This window comes from Lepidochelys kempii, chromosome 5 (assembly GCF_965140265.1).
Source record: "Lepidochelys kempii isolate rLepKem1 chromosome 5, rLepKem1.hap2, whole genome shotgun sequence".
NCBI classification, from domain to species: Eukaryota; Metazoa; Chordata; order Testudines; family Cheloniidae; genus Lepidochelys; species Lepidochelys kempii.
In genome coordinates, this window is record NC_133260.1 from 64,750,581 (window position 1) to 64,767,829 (window position 17,249).

The 17,249-nt window shown below is 38.2% G+C and overlaps 1 protein-coding gene across 2 annotated transcripts in view; it reads left to right on the forward strand.

Moving 5' to 3' along the window:
* Positions 1-16,288, forward strand: part of FAM174A (family with sequence similarity 174 member A) — a 32,195-nt gene extending 15,907 nt beyond the window's left edge. The window contains exons 2-4 of one of the 2 annotated variants that reach the window (XM_073344592.1): positions 6,669-6,815; positions 8,877-9,011; positions 15,684-16,288. In XM_073344592.1, the coding sequence (XP_073200693.1) occupies positions 6,669-6,815; positions 8,877-9,011; positions 15,684-15,687 (286 nt within the window). In that variant the 3' untranslated portion in view covers positions 15,688-16,288. The remainder of the gene's footprint in view (positions 1-6,668; positions 6,816-8,876; positions 9,012-15,683) is intronic. The other variant, XM_073344593.1, reaches the window with a different exon arrangement.
* Positions 16,289-17,249: the final 961 nt, after the last annotated feature.

Genomic DNA, 17,249 nt, shown 5'->3' on the forward strand with positions numbered 1-17,249 from the left:
TGATGTTTGCCTACTTGACACAAATAAATAGGGCAGAATTACTAGCTCTTACAGCATTTTACACAGCAACCTCATTAGTTAGGTGACTAGCCTTACACTTGCCATAAAACTAAACTACTGTTCAGTGAGCATTTGCAGTAACCATTTCAAGCAATAATAAAAATTAATCATCTGATATCATCAGAGTCATTTTAATAAATACAAGGGTTTAAAGCTGTTGCTGGCTCTTAATTTTTTTATTTTTTTTTTAATTTCCTTAAGAGAACTAGTTCTCATATTAGGCCCCTTCTAATGTCGTCTACCATGTAACAGATCCGTCTGCTCCCTAGCTGTTAACCCTGATATCTTTCATCAAAGGAATCAGACAAAAAAAAAACCCATACAAATGCGGTGCCATAGGACAACCAGTAGTGGGCAAGCTTTTGTGGTTCGTTTACTGGTGAAGAGGAAGAATTACTGATTCTCATGGGAATTTTGGTCCTATTTGTAAGGAAAATAAAAACTCTCCTAGTGCTTAAAATAGGTTTTCTAAAGTTGGTGAGGAAATAAAATTTTAGCAAATGAAATAAGTAGAGCTTTTGATTCTTATTTTTTTAGATGTTTTCAGTGTGCAATGCTTAATTTGGCATACTGAGTAAAACAGAACAGAACATGCAAAATGTATGTCAGTATTAAACTACTTATCGTGGACTTAGTTTCCTAGAAAATTCATTTTAAATTATTTAAAATCCCTTTTGAAGGGTGATTATTAAATTTCTCTCAAGGGTATAAAATCTGCACCTCATGAATGCCCTTCATGGAAGAGAGATCCTGCTCACTTTCGAGGAATAACTTTTTTTTTTTATAGAATAGGGTTTTTTAATTAAGATGACAGCTTTTTTGATGTAAATTGAATTTTTCTGCACAGTTAAGTATTCAATTTAGTTAAAAATATGCGTTAGTGAAGAATTCGAATTAGCTGTAGTTAATACTTTGTAGTGTGTTCTGTTGGAACATTAAACTGTATTGCATATAAGTTGCTTTAAACTGAGTTATTTTACAAGACCGTTAAACTGCTGTTTTCCCTTATGGATGATCACCAAACATTTAAATGATGCACTTACGTAACTTGTGGGAAATATAGTAGTTATTTTACTACTTGTAAGGAGCATAACTAAAGATTGTTATCCTGTTCAGAGTTTCACTTTAAAAGAGGTATGTGGTGAATCTATATCATCTAACCTATAGCTATCAAATATCTTCAGCCTGTGGGCATGTCTGAACTTGAAGCTGAGGTGTGATTCCCAGCTCTAGGAGACATACTTGTGCTAGCTTCATCAAGATAGCATGCTAATAATAGTTGTGCAGCTTCAATAGCATGGTCAGCAGCTCAGGCTGGGCACCTGAATATGTACCCCCTGGGTATGTACTTGGGGTGGTTAGCCCTTCCCAGTGCTCCCCACTGCCTGTCTACCTTGGATGTGGTGCTACTGTGGCTACACTACTATTTTTAGCATGCTAGTTTGATGAGAACTAACGTAAGTGTCTCCTCAAGCTGGGATTCGCACGCTGCATCCTGTAAGTCATCTTAATAAGCAGCTCTCCAGATTATCTAAAATGATAGTCTTAAAATGAAAATTAATGAAGTGGGGCAGTATGTGTTGTTCTGTGTTGGGTATATACCGAAAAATATTTCATTTCCAGTAGAAAGCTATTTCAGGACTGCTCATCAGACAGAACTGACTTCTATACAAGTTAGTTACCAGTTTACTCTGACTTCTAGGGCTAGGAAGCAATTGGTGTTCCTGAAGTATGGTGTTTACAGAAGGCAAACTTCAAATTCACCTCCGTAGATTTAATTACCTGTTGCTCTGCATCAAGGGTAGTCATTTACACATGGGCAAAGGAAGTGTAAAATGCAACAAAGCTGGAATAGTAAAGTGTTACACCCATTTTGCCCATATGTAAATGACTACACAAGGTACAGGGTACTAGGGAATATCAGTCCACTGTGCAGAATCAGTATGTTATGCATTGCATATCTGTAATTGTCGTCATACCAGGATTTGTGTCTCACACAGACAAAACTACAATCTATTTTATTTACACAGCATAAATAAAACTGGATGGGGAAATGCTATAGCTCAGACTATAGCAGCCCAACAGTCTGTCCCATTTAAGAAAGGATGCTGCAGATAATCTTCCTGGAAGCGGGCCCTACCAAATTCACGGTCCATTTTGGTAAATTTCATGGTAATAGGATTTTAAAAATTGTAAATTTCATGATTTCAGATATTTATATCTGAAATTTCACGGTGTTGTAACCGTAGAGGTCCTGACCCAAAAGCGAGGGAGGAGGGAAAGGGAGAGGGGGAGCTGCAAGGTTAGCGTCTGTGTGGTGGGGTCGCAGTATTTCCACTCTTACTTCTGCGCTGCTGCTGGTGTGGTGCTGCCTTCAGAGCTGGGTGGCCAGAAAGTGGTGGCTGCTGGCTGGAAGCTCAGCTCTGAAGGCAGCACCACCTCCAGCAGCAGTGCAGAGTAAGGATGGCATAATATGGTATTGCTTACACGCTTACTTCTGTGCTGCTGGAGGGATGCTGCCTTCAGAGTTGGGTGCCTACTCTCTGGCCACCCAGTTCTGTAGGCAGCGCAGAAGTAAGGGTGGCAGTACAATCCCCCTATAATAACCTTGTGACCCCCCATTTGGGTTGCGACCCCCAGCTTGAGAAACGCTGGTCTCCCCTATGAAATTGGTGTATTATAGGGTAAAAGTACTTCACAGGGGAGACCATATTTCATGGTCTGTGATGCGTTTTTCATGGCCGTGAATTTGTTAGGGCCTTACTTATCAACACTAATGAAACCTCTTTTTGTCCTAGCCTTGTTAACAAATACATTTCTTGGATTTCCCTCCTTATCCAGGGAAGAAGGGGTAAATGGCAGAAGGTTCTAGTTCTGAGAATATTTAGAGCCATTTAATTCAGTTCTTAAAAAGAATTATTCTCTAAAACCAGATAAATGGATCTGATTTCAGCAAGGGACAAGAAGGGTAACAGATCCATCAGACTGCGGGAAGGCTGCTCATAAAGCCCACTCAGGTTCTGATGGGCTTTGATCCTATAGTTTAAACATATATGTGCACGGTGTTCTTCCATAGGGGTTGTTCTAGAGTGCAGAGTCAGTTTTCTGTCAGTCATTAATTCTCAACCATCTGAGAAGTGTTTATATGAAAACTACTTGGTTCCATGCCCCTCCTCCAGAACAATGTTCACTTGAACTAATCCTTTTTCATTTCTAAGGTTCTGAGGTCTGCTTAGCCCTGTCTCCTGGCCTGAGCATCTTCTTCTAATGTTGTAAAAGGGGGTAACAGATTTGTAAATCCTGCTGAGAAGAGGAGAAGTCCAGAGTTGCACATATTGAAGTTTCTTGCTCTCTATTTAGAGGTACCTCTGGTTCTCTTTCTTAGATAAACTTTTCATATGACTTTTTCCTGCAGTGCTGTGGGGTTCTGGCATGATTGTAGGTCAGACTCTGTGTCTCTGACGCTTCTGGCCAATAGCTGAAGAGGCAGACTTTACAATGTTATACCAGGGTAGCCACAAGAAAAGTGACTAACTTCCCCCAAATGTCCTTCCCCTAAATGTTGCTCTAAGTTAGAATCTTACATTAAAAAAATAAAACAACAAAAAATCTCAATCCTCCTGAATTCATTATCTGGTGTATGACTTCTCCTCTGATGGGAATGAGGAAAAGCAGAGCCTTGGGGTAGCGGAGTCTACTTCTAGTTCTCTGTATGACTGATTATTTTTAATGATGTGTATGGGATTTGAGGCCTCTAGTAGCAAGATTTCTGGCTAAACTAGCCTGTTTTTTTTGGCACTTAACATGTTATCTAACTGTAATAATTGTCAAGAACATACTTGTCTTCTAGTGAGAGAGCACAGAGTGCTATGGATAAAAGGGCAAAGTTCATATTGTGTGTGTGCTTTTGGGTGGGGGGGTTAGGTGCTGCCTTAATTTTTAATTTCTTGACCTCCAGATTGTAGGTGTTTTTTTTGTTTGTTTGTAAAAGCACTTGGTATATGCATTTGAAAAACCAGGTACATTAATTGTACTCATCTAAGGTATTTAGTTAAATCTGTGATCAGAAGGTATCCAGTCCTAGAAAAAATACTAGCTGAAGTGAACTGTAAAGACCTGTTCAGCTTTGCTCAATCACAGCAAGGTATCCCTGTCCTTTTACCAAGAAGTTATGTGAAATATGATTCATACACTGAAGTGTAAAGTACTTTCACTCTCCTCTTAAAAATTTTTAACGCACTGGCTTTAGTGATTTTATTTACTTTGACAATGGAGCTTACATGTATTGATGAGTAGTAATAAATATCTAGCTGTTAGGACTGTTACTCCTTTTTTACCTGAATGGAAAAATGGATAATCTGAATTAATCCAAGAGGTGAGATTCTGTGCTGCTCCTTTTAACTGCAGTATAGAATTTGCTGTCTGGAGAGAATGGGACTAAGGGGATCTGAAGCCACCTTTGTGCCCACCCAGTTCTGGGTTGCTATGTTAGTGAAACAGTCCCACTGCTGCAGCCCTGCCATCAACATGCTGTCTTCAGTTCCTACCCCAAGTGAATGCTCTCCAGCTGGATCAGGATTTTTCAGAGCCCGTTTCTGCTGCTGCAGCCTCTTGACTTAGTGGACGGGGTGAGAGAGGGAGTAAAACTATTGTCCAAGCTATCTAATTGTTTGAACAAGGTATGTCTCTGCTAACAAAAGAGTACTAGGCTAATAGCTTAAACTCTTTAATGTGTGATACTGACATGTTGCTCTTCAAGTGGTTAAGATTAAAAAAAAAAAAAAAACACCTCATGTAACTATAGAACTTGTTGTCACCCATGTGAAGTCTAATCCTTTCTTGTACTCTGTCGGCCCCAGTATCTTGGGATGTTGACTTCCATAGGCTGAATATACATTATGGCTTTTTTTAAAACAGACAAACAACCATTTCAGTTTTTAAATTTGTCTTTACATGGGATGCGAACTTGTATTTTAAAAGGGTAAATAGAAACTCCCAATTTACTTCCTGTATGCCATTCATTGTTATATACTTCTGTCATGTCCTCTCTTTTAGCTCCTCTCTAAGCTTAACAGTCCCAGTATTTTCAGTGCTTTGTATGTCAATCTTTCCATATATCTAATCATTTGTCACTAATATTTGGTCCCCTTCTACTTCTGTTGTATCTACTTTGAAGCAGGGTGATCAGAGCTAATCATGGTATTAAAGATGAGGTCCATTTACTTACATAATATAACATTTTTAGTATCCTTTTTCTATCCCATTCTTTTATAATTTTATCATCTTGCTTAGTTATTTGATCAGTGGTGTATATTGCACTATCCACAGTAATGTCCAGAGGTAAAATCTTGGCTCCATTAAATCAGTGAGTGTTTTGTTGTTAACTTCAGTGAAGCCAGGATTTTATCCTGGTTTCCCCACCACCACCGACCCACCCCCACCCGAGTGATGACAGCTAACTTGCAACCCAACAATGTGCATGAGTACTTCATTTTTTTCCTTCCAGTATGTATCACCTAGCGTCTATTAAGACTGAATTTCATCTCCTAATAGTGACCATTCAAGCGGCTCACACACCGCTGGACAAGAGAGAGAAACACCACTGCATGGAAGGGACTCTTGTCTGGGAGTGTGTGAGCTGCTTGCACACACTAGTGTGACCAGGGACAGCTGCCCATCAGTTTGGTGCTCACCCCAGTGGGCAGGGCTTGGGGTGGTACAGCCACGCTGGAGGAGCTGCCTGCACGAGGCTCTGGCTCCTGTGAGTGGTGGCCCAACATGCTGCTGCTGCTTTTGCCACTGAGATTCCTGGTAGAGCCCTGCAGCTTTGCAAATATCCGATTTATATCTGTGGATATACATGAATAGTTAGTTTCCCTAATAGACTTTTAGGAGGGACTTTGTTGGGGGCATTTTAAAAGTACAAATACATTGTATCAACCACTTCTCCTTTATCCATTGTTTTATAGACCTTCTCAAAGAATTCCATTAGACTAATTTGTAAGCTCGTCAGAAGAAGAGCCGTTTGTGTGTGTGCCTGGGGCTTATAGGTGCTACTGCAGATACTAATAATGGATTTGAGAGGCACAATTTTCTTTATCTCTGATCACATGTTGATCTTTGTGTTCTATAACTCTTTCTACCCACTTACTTGGCACTTTCTGGAAAGGGGGACAATATGTAACAATGAGGACTAAATGCCTATCAAATTTCTTTTAAAGGAAGTCATTAGTGGAGTTAAAAATAGAAAGCCTTCAAAAATTGCAATTTTTGCAGCATTATTATTTATGAATCTAGCATCTCACAGAATACTAGAGATGTATACCATGTTCCAAAGAGATCACTGTTGAACGTCCCCCAATCCTGCAAAGACTTCTGCTAGGGGGAACTTCAAGTAGGTAGATGAGTGATCCCCCTAAGTTGAATGAGCCTATATACACTGCAATTAGGCACGTGTAAACTTTTGCAGGACCACAGCCTAAATGGGTGATGTGAGAGAAGGATCAAAACAGCAACTATTTTGACATGATGATAGGCATAAGTCTTTTCACTTTCTTGACTTTATTTCAATATAACCGACTTAATTTCTTTTTTCCCATCTGTGCTAGTGCCTCAAAATCTGTACTCTACAAGCCTTGTTGCCTGTTGCTCCTCCTAAATACTGAAAGTCCTCCTTTAAAGCAGAGATGTAGGGCTGAGTATGACAGACAAACAAAAAGAGCAAATACCCAAGTAGCAGGTGTTGGTGTTCAGAGGTAGGATCCTGTTTCCTGGATATGGGACCAGTGGTCTTCATGGACAGTCGTGTCGTCTTGCCATCCATCAACATTAACTTTGACTGAACAGTTTATTTGTTTTATTACATGTATAAAGTTTCAGTCTGGAATGTATGTTTACCATAATGTGCTAAACTCCTAGAAAAAGAGACTTGTAATGAAAACAGTGGCATAATCTGAATGTGCAGGTGTGTAAATGTTGCCTGTCATAAATATAAAGGGAATGGTAAACACCTTTAAATCCCTCCTGGCCAGAGGAGAAACCTTTTCACCTGTAAACGGTTAAGAAGCTAAAACAGCCTCGCTGGCACCTGACCAAAATGACCAATGAGGAGACTAGATACTTTCAAAGCTGGAGGGTGTGGGGGGGAAACAAAGGGTTCTGTGTGTGTGTGTTTTTTGCTGGGACCAGAGCAGGAATGCAGGTCAGAACTCCTGTAAAGAGTTAGTAAGCAATCCAGTTAGATATGCATTAGATTCTGTTTTGTTTAAATGGCTGATCAAATAATCTGTGCTGCATGGAATGTATATTCCTGTTTGTGTCTTTTTGTGACTTAAGGTTTAGCCTAGAGGGATTCTCTACATTTTGAATCTGATTACCCTGTAAGGTATTTACCATCCTGATTTTCCAGAGGTGATTCTTTCACTTTTTCTTCAATTAAAATTCTTCTTTTAAGAACCTGATTGCTTTTTCCTCGTTCTTAAGATCCAAGGGTTTGGGTCTGTGTTCACCTATACAGATTAGTGAGGATTTTTATCAAGCCTTCCCCAGGAATTTTTTGGGGGAAAGATGTTTCCAAGTGGGTTGTTTCCCTGTTATATTTGTTAGAGGCTTGGTGGTGGCAGCAATAAAGTCCAGGGACAAAAGGTAAAATAGTTTGTACCCTGGGGAAGTTTTAACCTAAGCTGGTAAAAATGAGCTCAGGACGTTTTTCATGCAGGTCCCCACATCTCTAGCCTAGAGTTCAGAGTGGGGAAGGAACCTTGACAATGCCATTGATATAAAGTATGTGATCATGAGCCCTTATTTCTATAAAGATTGATTGGTATACTTTGCAGATGTTCAGCTACGTGCTTTTGTCTGGCATTTGGCTTAGTAACAGTTTGGCTCAGTAACAAATAGTTGCCTAATAAGAGTTGTAGTGTTTACTACTTAGTCTAGTTGCAGATAGTGAGTGAAAACACTACAGCATCCATAGTTCTGCTCATTTTGCTTTTTTTTTTTTTAAGATACAATTCCATTAGACCCTTTTTTGGTCAGATATCTTGTCTCTGCATTGTGCATCTATTCTTCAGTATAGAAGTGTACAGCATGTGACATAAAGGTTAACAGGATTTTCCAGTTTGACCAGAGAGTTTTCAGAACCAGAGGTCCATTCTTAATTGCGTACCTACATTTGTATGTATAGCTATGTCTACGCTACCACAGTATGAATAACGTAGCTGGAGTCGACATACCTTAGGTCAAGTTATCACGGGATGTACGCCATGGGGGGGTTGACAGGAGACTTACCTTACTGTTCTCGTTGGGGTAGAGTACAGGGGTCGACTGGAGAGTGATCTGCAGTCGATTTGGCAGGTCTTTAAACCCGCTAAATCGACCGCCGATAGATAAATCTCAGAGCGTCGATCCCTGCCGTAGTGTAGACCTGCCCTGAAATTACTGCAAATCATGGATGGTATTTGCACATAGGTAGATAGGTGACTCAAACATGTGGGTTTGCAACTACCTATCTTGGATCCACTGTTAAAGTAATTATTCACAAAAATTTTATACATATTTGTGGTATTTTAGGCTTCCTGTTTTGAAAACTTGGCTCTCAGGGGAATGTTAATCTTTGATATTTTACTTTTACTCTATTGAGATAAAGAAAATATTTTAAATGATTAGCATATATTAAATGTGCAAATATGAAGAATTTAAATACAGATCTATAATTTAAAGAACTAAAACTGTTCTCTTTAATACAGTAATCTCACAGTTATAACTTTCTATTTCAGCAATTTAAAGATTAAAACTTTAAAAACGTTGTATTTCAGCCTCAGAAAAAGAAACAAAAAGACCCGAAGGTATGGAGTTTTGGACACCAACATAGAAAATATGGAATTGACGCCATTAGAACAAGATGACGATGATGATGATACAACATTGTTTGATGCCAATCATCCTCGAAGGTTAGTGTTTAGAAGTTCAGTGCACTCTTATAGGATGGAGGAATGATGGGGGTCAAGCAACTTCACTACATATTCAAAAGCAAAGCATTTATTGTACATACTAATTTTCAAATGAAGTAGTTAGGCGAGGAGCATCACACTTGTTCAGCAAAGTGACAAATTACAATTTTACATGTGGTCAGTGGCTTTTGCATATGGTTACTTTATCTGGACTCTCAGCTTATATTCAGATTTTCAGAAAGTCTGGTGGACCACGTAAATGCAACAAATGTGAGCCTAAATTTAGGGACTCTTTAAAGTGGCTTAGTTTTCAGAAGTTGTGTACATCTACAGTCTTGGCTTCAATGTGCATTATAGATGCTAAACATAGGCACTTCAGTCTATATTTAAGAACCTAACTGTTCCTAACTGAAAATTCATCAGGGTAGATACCATGGGAAAATGGCACAATTATTAAAAATCTAATGTTGTTGCCTTTGGGTGTTTGTGCCACAATCTTCCTCACTTCTATGTAGAAAAAATGTGTGGTTCACAATTCTGTGCCTAAATCTAGTGCTCGGGGTTATGTGAAGACTTTATTTTCCCTCCTTGTAGCTAGAGATAGGGCAGGTACTTTAATAGGCTTTCCAATAAATGCCAACAAGTTGGCATGACTTAATTTTTTTCAAGTTGTGACAAAGTTCCTCCTCTACCTTGGTGGGTCCTGCACTTTTTGGGTGATTTGCTCACCTCAGAGGTTCACAGCAGCCCTCCATTTAGCCACTTCTGCTAGAGCCTCAAACCTGCCATACACTGAACTAACCTCATCACTGTTCTCCATTTCCCCCATGCTGGCCAATCTCCACAGTCTCTGTTGCCCCACGTAGTGGGTCAGGGACAGGCCAGATCCCTTTCCAAATTAGACCTTCCCTTCTGGTGTTGCTCACAGACCAGGTCAACTCCTCCTGTGTCCGATCAGGAGTTGGGGGAACCCGGGCCCGCCCTCTATACCGGGTTCCAGCCCAGAGCCCTGTGGATAGCCCCTGTCTGTCTCCTGTATCAGCTGTGTGACAGCTACAACTCCCTGAACTACTTCTCTATGGCCTCCCCTCAGCACCTTCTTTATCCTCACCACAGGATCTTCCTCCTGAAGCCTGATCACACTTGTACTCCTCAATCCTCCGTCAGCATACCTTCTCGCTCCCTGCTCCTTGCACGTGCTCCACGAACTGGTGGGAGGTCCTTTTTAAACCAGGTGTCCTGATTAGTCTGTCATAATTGATTCTAGTATGTTCTTAATTGGCTCCAGGTGTCTGAATTAGCTTGCCTGTCTTAATTGGTTCTAGCAGGTTCCTGATTGCTCTAGCACAGCCCTTGCTCTGGTCACTCAAGGAACAGAAAACTATTCATCCAGTGGCCAGTATATTTGCCTTCTAGCAGACTCCTGTACCCCACTGGTCTGGGTCTTTCACAAAGTGTACAAGGAGTCTAAGCTCTGCTTAGAAATGTAGATACAAATACCCATTCTTGGCATCTGTGGCTGTAAAGTTACTTTGTACTCCTGTAAATGAGTCTTGTGTAAAGCAAGGAGGAATCTGAGATGCTTTCAAGTTCACTTCATACAGAGATTAAATGTTATCTCACCTGCTGAGAATTGGAGTATCTGATCTAAAAGGAATGTGTAGCTGGTATAAGACAGTTTTTAAAATACTAAGCTCAACATATAGAGAAGAACTCTGTGTAAGTTGAAAAACTTGTCTCTCTCACAAACAGAAGTAGGTCCATTAAAAGATATTACCTCACCCACCTTGTCTCTCACTTAGTGGTGAGGCAGATTACTGTTTGTAGAATTTAATGCAGTAGACCACTCCAATCTGTCACATGGAGGAGCTACATTTGGAAAACAAAAGTACAGATACACATCTCTTTCCTGTATATATTTTTCTTTGTTTTGGCAGAATATAATATGACTCAGTCTAATTTTTTTCCTCTTAAAAAACTTTTGCAGATTATATTAGATTTTCTATATTTTGACACTGCAGTGTATGTAACAGATGTTCTCACTATCCCACTTTCTACCTTTGTATGTCATTCTCTAAACTTAATTCACATTCTGCAAATATGCCAGAAATCAAATCCATAGCTTGAAGCTTACTGTGCACTAAGAGAGAGCATCTTCTGTGCCCTATTTTTTAAAAAAACCTTTTCTCTTCTTGTCTTTTTGATAGTTATTAGGTTGGTTTCAAAGTCATTGTAACTATTCAGTATTTTTTATGTATTTATTTTGCTGCTATGACTTTAGAAAGGCCTCTATTTTTATGACTGCTCCATATATTTTTCTGTCTTTATGGATCAAATTGCCCAGTGTTAATACTTAGACCATAAGTCTTCTAAACCAGTATGTTTATATTTCGGAAATTATTCCATTATATGATAGCTAATTAATACTACGGTATCTAATTTTGCATAGTATTCCTATCATTTCTCTCTAGACTTAGGCATTTCTGAGATTCTCACATAATATACTTCGGTGGTCTTCAGCAAAGCATCTTCATTAAAAGCAGTTAAATTGCCACAAATCCTCTTAGCTATGCAACCTGTCATGAAGTACCTCAATCTAAGTGTGCAAAGCAGATTGCAGTATCTGCAGTAGAGCAGTGTATCTTTCTCCCTTGACAGAATAAATGAGGAGGAAACGGGGAAGAGAACTGCTGACACAAGTGTGTTGGAAAATCAAGACTGCCTTCGTTTTTCCATTTTGCCAGCCAAAAAGGTGTGATGTAAAGGGTGTATATGGGCATCCTTAGCGGCCTGAGGGCTAAATATATTGCTGTACAGAATAAAACCCAAAGGGACAAATTTGACAGTTGATTAAATCTGAATGGGATCGTACCAAAGATCTAGTCAGTTTTAATGAGATATTCAGTAAATCGTATTTGTTCCCCTTCAAAATATACCTCTGGAACTTAGGTTGCCAATGCAGTGGCTAGAAACTGGAACCTTCCTTCCAACAGTTCAGAGATGATAAACTATTAAATTATAAAATAAATAAATAAATTAAAATTGCTCATTTGAAAAACATTTTGTAGTCTTTAGAATGACAGCTGTTACCCACATTTAATTTATCTGCTTATATCGCTATACATTCTGGCAGCTATTAATGTAAATAAGGAACACATCTTGCTGCTGAAGATTCTAATAAGATGCTTCAGTCAGAAAATAGAACCAGACATTTTTTGTTCTGACTCTAAGAAAACTAAAGAAAATAGTGGTGGTTATGGGAACCAACCATGTACTGGACCTGAGAATAACAGTTGTTCCTTGACGCAGTTGTTAGATACGAAGAGGCTATCCATTGTAAAATTCACACTACTACTTTGAGATGGCGTTTTTATAAGAAAATTTAACGAAATGTGACTTCTCCATGGTAAAAGTGATTATAGCACCATACTAGCAATGCAATGGAAAGTGATACACACTAAGAAATCAGTTTGAGGTGCTTTAGGTGCCACAGTGATGGGAACAGTATCAGAACCTAGATAGAAAAGCATTTTATTTTTAAAAATCTGTTTTCATGTGTTACTAATGGTGTTCTTGCAAAGCCCAAAGCAAAATTTCTTTTCAGTTTTGTCTGTCTTCAGTCTTTTTAAATATTCTTATTCTTATTATTACGTGGATTAAGGGATTTTGACCCATCCTATACTTGCTGTATAATATACTAGCATGGTGATGATATGCTCATGCTCTGTTTTGAAAATCACTTGTGTTTGCTTCCACTTTTATAAGAGGAGACTGCAGCTTAATATTTGCTCTGTAGAGTTGCTGTACTCCACAAGACTGAAACCTCAACAGTTTACTAGCTTGCAGAATCTGAGTTCTGCAAGAATAGTGATTTGAGACAGAGTAACTCTGGACAAACTAACCAAACTTAAGTTAACAGAGAGCAGTGATACTCAGACTTAAGAGCCAAATTAGCTATCAACATTCCCCAAAAGAGCCATGGTAGTGTGAATTGTTTCATTTACTTCTCTCTATCTATATTATTCTCACAGCACAATGACTGACCAAGTGTTATTATTTTATCAACTATACTTGGTTAATAACATAGAAAAGGATCCTGATTGGTTAATAACTTAAATTGGTTAATAATTAAATCAAACATTGTTTTAATATTATGTGTCTCTGGCATTTTTTTTAGCACATTAAAGAGCCACTTGCGGCTCACAAGCCTCAGTCTGAGTATCACTTACCTAGAGTTTCAGTTAACCAATTTAGAAAATTATAGTTGTACTATGTACACAGCACAGACATAGCATAAATGTCTCCAGAAGAGAATAGCCTGCTAAACATTCATATTTAAGAAATATTAAGGTAAAAGTGTTGCAGAGAATTGAACTTGTTCTTTTTTGTGTCTTGCAAAGGAAAGAGAGCTACAAAGTCCTAATTCATTATTCAAGTGTCTTGAGCCACCATCTCAGGATGAAAAGCTAGGGCAAATGGCTTCCAGGGGCTTCCAATTTCATCCAGTCCATAATATAAGAAGAAATTAATCTTGAAAATCTATGTAAATCAGAGGCTTGCTACATTCTCTCATATTGCACAATTTATTTAATCTTGTAGAGAAACTCTCAGCCTTTGCAAGAGGTTGATTCAGCAGCTTATTAGGACCCCTCTTTCTTCCCTCCCACCCCACCCCCCCCTTTTTTTGTCTTCCAGTGTTTTCCTCCATTGCTTGTTCAGGTAGTCCATTTGAGTTACCTGTAGAGAATAACATTTCAAACAGTTGCTGCTAAGTTAACATTCCCATTTACACACAGTATTTACGGAGTATTGCTGCTCAGTGGCATTGTTTGGAGGATTAGTGCAGAAATTTGAAACCTGGGTGTAGGATGCTTAAAAAGTACATCTTCATGATTAGGAGCGTGTTGACTCTGGTTGGACTTTTGGTAGGTTCATGGCAAGCACTGGTGTAATTAAATCTTTTGAAACTCATCACTTTTCAACCAGTATGTTTTAATGATTATCGGGATCTGTATTATTCTTAAAGGAATGACAGGTAAGGATTTAAAGGCCTAGAGAGTTGATTTAGGGATGGAGGAGAATCTTGCAGTTGCCTGTAGAGAAGGCACCTAGTGCATCTGAACATCTGGCTGACTGGTATAATTTTACTTCCAAAGGTTTTTTTTTTATCATTGGTGGTGTTGATGTGCACAAAATCTTTATCATAGAAATCTGCTGCAACTCCAACCCAGATTATACAGGAAAACCTTTTTTTTTTTTTTTAATTTTTAAAACTGATAAACCCTTTTCTGTTCTACAGACTGTTTCATTTATTTTTTTATTGTTTAGGTAAAAACAAATTACTACATGCTACAGTGAAATTAAAATTGTAACACAAAAACAATTTCCTATTTAAGGATGACTGGCTATAATGTATGTAGGTGTACTTCAATATTGCAAGAATCTAGTGACTGACATATGATTTCAATTTGTATAGTATCTGTTAACTATTCAAAAACAATTTGGAGTGAAGTAGTTGCCTAATTTTAAAATTTAAAAAATGGAAGTGAGCAAGAGAAATACGGAAGAATAACTTTTTGAAAATAAATGGTGTTTCTGAGGCTAAGATTGCATACAGGTTTTTCTAGCTGGGAGGAGCTACAAAGGTTTATGTGCTTGCACTATGTCAAATTCGTGTGAAATAACCATGGGGAGTCTGGTGCTAGGTAGAAGGGGACTAAAGAAAAGATATGTGAGGTCGGCTGGAGTTTGTCTATCGTGGGCTTTATAAACAAGGAGGGCAATTTGGAACTGTGTCGTGAAACAAATGGTTGAGCCAGTAGAGTTAGTACAGGATGATTTGGAACTGCAATTTGACATACTTGTAAGTAGATACTTGGATAGCTGTAGACAAATGTCATGGAGAAACAGGTGTTTGTATTTTATCTCTTCTGTAAGATAAGATAAAAAGCTATAAATTGCTTCTTCAGAAAGACTTGCCACACTGGTTCTCTAAAATAACAAAACACCGTGTAAAACAAACACCTGACAACCTGCATTAGAGAATACTTGTTGGCATTCAAATTACTTGCAAAAGTCCCAGAGGTTAGAATATAGCCCTCAAGTATCCTCTTCAAGATTTACAAGAAGCAGCATCTACTTTAGGCAGGTGAAACATCCTGACGTTAGCCAGCCTTGAAGTTTACTGCTGAAGTTGTGAATCAGGGGAAAAAACCACAAAAGCCTTTGTTACTTAGAAATAGGGCATTTCAGTAGATCATAATAGTGAACATGTTTGGATTGAAAGGGATCAGACCTGGTGTATTTGAATATTGTGGAAACCCAATATTAGTTTTAAAAGAAATCAGATTGAGAAATCCTTGGTTCCTAAATACAATACTTACTTTGCAGTACATACTATAGAATCTTAAGTCTTTAAACTATTCTTTTTGTAAAGATAAACCTAGCATGGAGAAATCATCCTTCAAAATGCACTATTCCATCATTATACAGTATAACAGATCGATGGAAGGATATTTTATGTATGAGGCAGACTCCTTTTATCAGTACCAGAAGTTATTGGGTTTTTGGACAGGTTTAATCAGAGCAAAAATATTTTAATTTCTTTTGTTTTTAAAGGTGTTTAAAAATGTATATGTTTAAAGATTACCACCTCTGTTTCTTCTGTTGCAGATAAGTATGTGCCTTTCATTGAGAGAAATTAATCTTAAATCAACAGAAAGAGGAGGTTATGCAGGAGGAATAAGAAGCCAATATATCAACAGGGTTGGGGGGGGGGGTATTTAAAGTGTGTATATTATGGTATGCTTAGTTTGTTGCAATAAATACTATAACAATTTGTTGTACCTCTTTGTACATACAGAAATACTCTAAATTCAGAGGGGTGTGCACTAAAATTCAAAACTATTTGGAAAGGAGATTCCCTTTTAAAACAGGGTATTTTCTGCTTATTTGAATTCCCTATTTGTGTATATGTATTGTATACTTTTCTGTACCAATCTGGAATACGTTCACTTATTTTTGCCAGTGTAATATTTTAAGTCCATATAAACAACATCATCTTATGTATGTGTGAATTCTGTAGTATGGCTAGATTTTGTGTAGTTTAGTTGAGTTTCTTTCCCTATCTTGAAAAAGCTCTGTGCCAAACTACTGCCTCTTGTTTTCTTTTGGGTTTTTTTGTTTGAAATATTTGACTAAATGAATGTGAGTTATTGTATGTAAACATTATTTAAAACTGCCTAAGTGCACCAATAAAATGTTTACAATATTCCTAACATTTGTATGACACTTCATTTATGTAGGTTTTAAAGTTGTCTTTGATAGGATCCTGAGAAATATGGTAGTGTTATGGCCATTCTAGTCAGCCAGTTATGACTGATAATTGTTCCATTAGCTTCTCTAACAAATGCAGTCACGCTGACGTAAAGCTGGTGTAACAGTGGAAAATCTGGCTCCAGGGGCCACTTTCTCAGCTAATGTAAGTCAGTATAGCTACATTGACATCAGTGAAGCTACTCTGACTTCCACCTGCCGAAGATCTGGTCCTTGGTATTCAAAGCCACCCAAAAATGGTAGAGCAAGAAGCCTTCATTTAATCCTGTAATCCTTTCTTTAAAATATTCCAAGATAATGGAGTGGCTGATATAGAACTCAGTAAGTAAAGAGTTTAAAGGAAGGTCATATAACTAATGTCAATCAACATGGGTTTATGAAAAAAGATGGGTTTATGGAAACTCAGTTGATGAGTTTTTAATGAGATTACAAGTTTGGTTGATAAAGGTAATAGTGTTGATGTAGTGTACTTAGATTTCTGTAAGGCGTTTGACTTGGCACTTCATGACATTTTGATTTTAAAAAAATTAGAATGATATAAAATTAATATGGCTCACATTACATAGATTAAAGGATGGCTAACTGATAGATCTTGAAATGTAATTGTAAACTGGGAATCAGCATCGAAAGGGCCTGTTTACATTTGAAGGAGATAATGCTGCCCACTTCTTGTTCACAGTGTCAGCTGAAAGTGATAACGTGTTCTCATGGCACTGTTGTAGCTGGCATTGCAAGATATTTACATGCCAGATAAGCTGAAAATTCATATGTCCCTTCATGCTTCAACCACCATTCCAGAGCACATGCATCCATGCTGATGACAGGTTCTGCTCAATAACAATCTAAAGCAGTGCGGACCGACTCATGTTCATTTTCATCTTCTGAGTCAGATTCCACCAGCAG